Here is a 6,701-nt window from a genome sequence, read left to right as displayed (position 1 = left end):
CTGTTGGAGCAATCATTAGAAAATGGAAGAAGCTAAACATGACTGTCAATCTCCCTCGGACCGGGGCTCCATGCAAGATCTCACCTCGTGGGGTCTCAATGATCCTAAGAAAGGTGAGAAATCAGCCCAGAACTACACGGGAGGAGCCAGTCAATGACCTGAAAAGAGCTGGGACCACTGTTTCCAAGGTTACTGTGGTAATACACTAAGACGTCATGGTTTGAAATCACGCATGGCACGGAAGGTTCCCCTGCTTAAACCAGGACATGTCAAGGCCCGTCTTCAGTTTGCCAATGACCATTTGGATAATCCAGAGGAGAGAAAGTCATGTGGTCAGATGAGACCAAAATAGAACTTTTTGGTCATAATTCCACTAATCGTGTTTAGAGGAAGAAGAATGATGAGTACCATCCCAAGAACACCATCCCTACTGTGAAGCATGGGGGTGGTAGCATCATGCTTTGGGGGTGTTTTTCTGCACATGGGACAGGGCGACTGCACTGTATTAAGGAGAGGATGACCGGGGCCATGTATTGCGAGATTTTGGGGAACAGCCTCCTTCCCTCAGTTAGAGCATTGAAGATGGGTCGAGGCTGGGTCTTCCAACATGACAATGACCCGAAGCACACAGCCAGGATAACCAAGGAGTGGCTCTGTAAGAAGCATATCAAGGTTCTGGCGTGGCCAGTCTCCAGACCTAAACCCAATAGAGAATCTTTGCAGGGAGCTCAAACTCCGTGTTTCTCAGCGACAGCCCAGAAACCTGACTGATCTAGAGAAGATCTGTGTGGAGGAGTGGGCCAAAATCCCTCCTGCAGTGTGTGCAAACCTGGTGAAAAACTACAGGAAACGTTTGAGCTCTGTAATTGCAAACAAAGGCTACTGTACCAAATATTAACACTGATTTTCTCAGGTGTTCAAATACTTATTTGCAGCTGTATCATACAAATAAATAGTTAAAAAATCATACATTGTGATTTCTGGATTTTTTTTTTTTAGATTATGTCTCTCACAGTGGACATGCACCTACGATGACAATTTCAGACCCCTCCATGATTTCTAAGTGGGAGAACTTGCAAAATAGCAGGGCGTTCAAATACTTATTTTCCTCACTGTAGTTCTTTGTTTGGCCAGATAACAAAATCAACAATCATTGGCTACTGAGTAAATCTGCTGACTGTTGTCATTATACTTGAAAAAAATCAACGATTATTACTTTCACCTATTTCAACAACGACAAAAAAAAGTGTTAATGATTTAAGTTAGAATAACCCTATAACCCGATCTGAATCAATTAATATTGAGTATCTGCTGATCCAGAGTCCCGAGCCGATACTTCTATTTCCTAGAGAATATATACTAAGTGCGCAGCACACACTTCAAGTACTAAGTAATTATCAAAATCAATCCAGTGTAGTATGCATGACAACTGAATAGCTCTGTATTGCATTACGAAATAAAATAAATATAAATAATCCTTTTGGCCTTGTCGCTGTCTCGAATTTCTGTCATTTTAAATTCCCCTGCTCTTTCACACGGAGCTCAGCGGAGTGGAGAGGCAGACTGCAGAGAGGTGGAGAGTTGACAACAGCTGCACTTGTGGTGTTGCTGTGCATGAAAGCTTTGCAAGTAAAACCACCTGTGTGACAGCTAAAACAAATAATTGGATCTTGCTTAATTTAGCCAATACCAATCTGTTACCAGTCTTTGAGATCATATCGGGATAATTTAAACTGTCACTCATGCAATTTGAATTTCTTTCAAATGTTTATTCAATATAAAAACAATGAGTCATTCATTTCTAATTCACATTTTGTAATTTACAAAAACTCAAAACAGGCTCATAAACATCATGGTGGATAATGCAACCTACCATTAAAAAGGATCAGTCTATGTGTGCTAATACAGGACTGTAGAAATTAGTGAATTTCCTCACTGTCTCAATTATACATGCCAGGGGGCGGGGCCAAGCAGCTCTGACCTGAAACACAAGTCATTGGCAGTCGGTGAAAATAAGTGGAAGGAGATTGCATGTCTGTCTCAATAACCTGGGCTAAGAGTGATTAATCAGTAGGATGGAGACTGTGAAGTGGAGTGAAAGGACACTTTCTGTATGTAGTGTGTACTACTCTCAAAAACCATCACCCAGCAACGTTCCTACACTTGAGATTTCATACACATCCCAGGCCACTACTCAGCACGCTGGGTAAATCCCTCCTAGATTCCCGAGAGGCATTTTAAATGAGAGAAAGGTCACAGTAAACTGTTCCAGTGCAGCATAAACCTAGAAAACTTAATGTTGGTCGACAGGTTGGTCAGAATGCTAACAAATTTGGAGGTTGTGAATATCGTGTGGGAGTATCATCCATTAAGAGAAGAATGTGCAGGAAATAGTGGGTCACACACCTGTTGAGGGAGGGGATGAATCATCAAGCAAAAGTGTAAATTTACCGCCTACAATTAGTAAGGTCAGACTGAGTCCTTATCAAATTTTGGCGACAAATAAATCTAGCAAAAACAGCCAATCAAAGCTTCTGTCAAATAACCACAATGTTTAAATTTTCAGCTGCTACACTCATTTCCCACTCTAATGTGTATTCTCGTCGCTTTGTAGGTAAGAAAATATAAACTATAATGACACTGCACAGGGCTTAAAGCAAGAAATGTGTTTGTGACAAAGATTGAGGGTAGGGGGCAAGAGCGTAACTTTGTGTTGAAAACTGACGGGGACACAGGGCACTACATACACTTAGCTCACGAAACATGAAGAAACACAATTCTGGGTTCACAAGAAGAAGACGAGAAGATAATTGTACACTGGTTTGATAAAATAATGTTCAATGTGGCGTCCTCCCCCAGAATATTTTTAGCATTAAAACAGTTCATTTCCTGCATTCTGGTAACATTTTCTGCCGCCACATATAATCAGTGCTTGAAGTGGAAAATATAGGTGCTGGGCAATATGAAAATGTTATAACGATAAAACATTTCACATCATTCAATATGGATTATTTTTACGATAAATGTCAAATCGTTATAAGGCAGAATTTTGCTCCCGAGTGAAAGTTGAAGAAACCAGATGGTTAATTGTGGTTTTAAACTACTTTAATGTTCAGAACAAACACTTAATGCGAAACAGTGGATCCAGTGTTTCCCATGCATTCATTTATTTGTGGCGGCCCGCCATAATTTCAACGCTGACCGCCACATATTGATTTTCTTTCTTTTTTTTTTTACTAGGCCTATTTTAAATCGTATTTGATTGCAGAGCACTGTAGGGCATTCACGCAGCACATCCTCTCGCTCGTCCCCTCTCTCTCTCTGCTCTCGTTCGCTCGTCCCTCTCTCTCCCTCATGAACGCCGCTGCACAAATCTGTCCAACACACTGCTGTCGGACACCCAGCTTAAAAAAAGTTATTAACAAGCATGTAAGGAGCCTATCTAATAAGAAGAGCTAAGTTAACGTTAGAATACAGCTGGGTTGTCGAGGTTAGCACGTTGTTTATAGCTATAGTGCCACAGTTACACTGTCATTCTGTGGGATCACTTAACAAATCTGAGGTAAAACATTCAAAAACAATTATTATTAAGAAAATTTCAATTAAGTAATCTTTTTTTCAGTCCCTTTTCCTTAACAAGGTAAAGTGCTGATTTGTTCGTGATTCAAATGAATTAAATCAAACACTTATGGAACAGTTGTTATATTATTAGGCTTTTGAGGAAAATTATATTGCATAATTATCATTATTGTTTTATTGCCCAGCTCTGCTGGTACTCCCCATTCACATGGGGGCTCACGGCTTCATGAAAGGTACCGAGCTTCTACCTGCTCCGTCTCTGCCGACAGAGATTAGCAAACAGGCGAGAATGGGAACAGATGAGCGCCACATAGAGTCCATTGGTACGCAAGAAAAGTCCCGGGACGCCAAAGAGTAAAATGTAGAAGTAACTTACTGGTATCGGTGGCCCACTTCAAGCACTGCCCATTATCAAAATTGACACCACTTATCTGTGAAGCCATACTCCACTGGTGGATTACATGATACTGACAAAAATGGCCTTGTTACGTTGGCAAAGGTCCAGACGATCCTACACGAATACAAAAACGCCTTGTGCCAGAATTCCGGCACAGAGCCGGAGAACTTTAAGCCCTGCACTGCAGCTGCGTGTTTCATATGTTCACCTATCTGTGAAAGCAGTCAACATTGGGAGGAACTATTGCGCTGCTAAGTTTTATTCCTCTCAGAAAGTGGAAGCTAGTTAACTTAGTTTGCAAATGTTAGCACTGATTTAACATCGGCCGAGTCGTCAGCTCAGTGCTGTGCTCATCCTGCATTATAGAAAGTAGGGGGCTTGCCAGTGGTGATGACTTCTTAGCAAAAATTTTATGTAATTTCAGTTTGACTGTGAAGACATGGTTAAATAAAAAAACATTATCGTGTCCCGCGGTTGACTAAGCTTGTGGGCTGTAGTAGGTAGCGAAGTTTAAGTCTAATCTCCCACTCCTAATCTAACAACACAGGTGAGGGAGGTGTGGGTGGAGGCCAACAGTGTGTGCACCTCTGTATTCCCTACGCCACACCCATTTTTTAGCAATCCAATCAACTTGGAAGAATTTGATTTAATCATAACTATCACTTGCCCACATATTCTGTTTCATTCACAATGTATGTCACAATATGGAAGACAAACATTCTCCCATAGGTGTTTGACTGGGGCTTTAAGGGCACCACACATGGGCCGTGCTGCATCGTCACCAGATGAGCCGAACAGACAGCATTAAAATACTGTGCCTGAATGTGCTGATCCAAGGAAGGAATGTGCTTACATAAAAAACAATGATGGTCTCACACAACATACCCTGCTGGTGTTTGTTGCAAATAAGTCTACTTTACAGAAATAATGGATGAAAGAATAGATGGAGTACTGTAAAACTTTGATTAATAACCTGGGCTTTTTTTTGTTGCTAAAATCACTGAATTGACCCAGCCTATATTTGGGAGAGGCATCCATATAGGACAAGCCTTTAATTCCTCTCACACAAAACTGAAATAGGCTACCATGAAACCGTTTATTTATTTCAAACAGAATATTATTTGTATAAAAATGATCAAATAATATCAAATACACATCATTCATTTGATCTAGCTCCGACAGACGGCTTATGTAATTTTATTTTGTAGGCAGCAACGCAATGAAAACAACAACGGTGCAGGATGAGAAAAGCGTGGCAGAAGTTAGCAGACAGAGAGCGATGGACTTCACATGACAGGATGCACAACTTGGATTTTTATGAAAAGCTGTTTTTATACTTTTGATCGGTTGACCCTTACAGACTAAAGGAATATAAATAATTGAGGAATGGACACATTCGGACTTAACAAGCGCTTCAAAGGAAACGGGAGTCGGCACTTTTTTTATTTTTCATCTCTTGTACCTCAGCATGGGCTTGTTATTTCTGTTAAATTAAATGAACGATTGAATGGTGGAGAATCTAACAGATCTAACAATGTGTAGCATGTTCATACTGACATACAACATTAATATTTGTATTAACGATCTAAGCAGCTTAGAAGCAGCTAAAGCCGGTGACCCGGTAGGGTTTAAGAGGTTTCATACATCCAAAGAACTTCTATACTTCTTTACCTCTTTAATAGCTGACATCCGGATCTTCTCATAATAGTGCAGAGGGGCATGAGGGGTGCTCATGTTGTAGCCAAATCCAGCCACAGCCACTTCATCACAGTTATGAAGGGCCATCGTTATGGCAACTGTCCCCAGGGTTGGGATATTCTGAAAATAAAGCAGAAATAAAGAGTTTGTATGAAACAGGTAACCAAACCATGACCTGCTTGTGAACGTACAGCAGAGGAGATTTATTTACGCTATGTGGTTAGTGTGTGGATATTTTACAGATGTGAAATCTGAAGCATGAAGCATGGTTCTATTTATAACAGCCTAGTGCTAACAACGTTTTCAGGCTCTGTGTAGGTGCTCGGCTCACTGCAGCATCTGCTGTGTATTCACAGAGGCCTTCATAATGCAAACAGACAGACAGCTACCAGAGCTCCAGTCTTGACCATTAACTCACCCCTGTGTGTGAAACAGCTCACTGTTCCTGCTACTTCTCTACCTAGAAAAGTACAGAAACTGACTGGTAGGAAAACAACAGGCCTCTCACCCCTCTACCCATCTGTCCATTGTTGCGAGGTAAGCCAATTAGCTTGAAGGAGGCCTCCTGAATGAAGTAGGGGTTCAGGATGCGCATGTCGCTGGGCTCCCTTGGAACGTGCCTGGCCACTGATTTCCAGAACCCATCAGTGCTGCGCTGAGAGACAAAGAGTGAGCAATTACAGAGTGTGGTTAATCCAACCCTCATACTGACCAAAATGTGCACACAATTGTCAACAAATGCAGTTTTACCATTGTCCACACTGAAACAATCAATGGCAATGTGCAAGTAATTTCATATAGAGTGAGTGTATACATAACACCATATTGCTTTAGAGAAGTTAAAATTAGAAAGCCAAATAAATCTCATAAAGAATTAATCAAACAATAGCAAAATATTAGAAAAACTGCCAATATATCAGTGGTGAACAAGAAAACAATCAGATGAATCAGATTCGGACTTTCATTTTTCCTTATTATTGTGATTTCGTTTCAAGAGCAGTAGTTTAAAGCTATGTCAATCAATATT

General features: G+C 40.8%; 1 protein-coding gene across 1 annotated transcript; it reads right to left on the bottom strand.

Moving 5' to 3' along the window:
- Positions 1-1,817: 1,817 nt before the first annotated feature.
- On the bottom strand, positions 1,818-6,326 carry LOC123970850 (CMP-N-acetylneuraminate-beta-1,4-galactoside alpha-2,3-sialyltransferase-like). Its single transcript, XM_046049208.1, has 3 exons — positions 6,183-6,326; positions 5,648-5,794; positions 1,818-1,981 (listed from the first exon to the last, which is right to left on the bottom strand). The coding sequence occupies exons 1-3, from the start codon at positions 6,267-6,269 to the stop codon at positions 1,886-1,888; spliced, it is 330 nt and encodes a 109-aa protein (XP_045905164.1). The 5' UTR covers positions 6,270-6,326; the 3' UTR covers positions 1,818-1,885.
- Between the last annotated feature and the right edge of the window lie 375 nt (positions 6,327-6,701).

This window comes from Micropterus dolomieu, linkage group LG05 (assembly GCF_021292245.1).
Source record: "Micropterus dolomieu isolate WLL.071019.BEF.003 ecotype Adirondacks linkage group LG05, ASM2129224v1, whole genome shotgun sequence".
In the NCBI taxonomy this organism is placed as follows: Eukaryota; Metazoa; Chordata; class Actinopteri; order Centrarchiformes; family Centrarchidae; genus Micropterus; species Micropterus dolomieu.
This window is presented reverse-complemented; position numbering and strand designations above follow the sequence as displayed.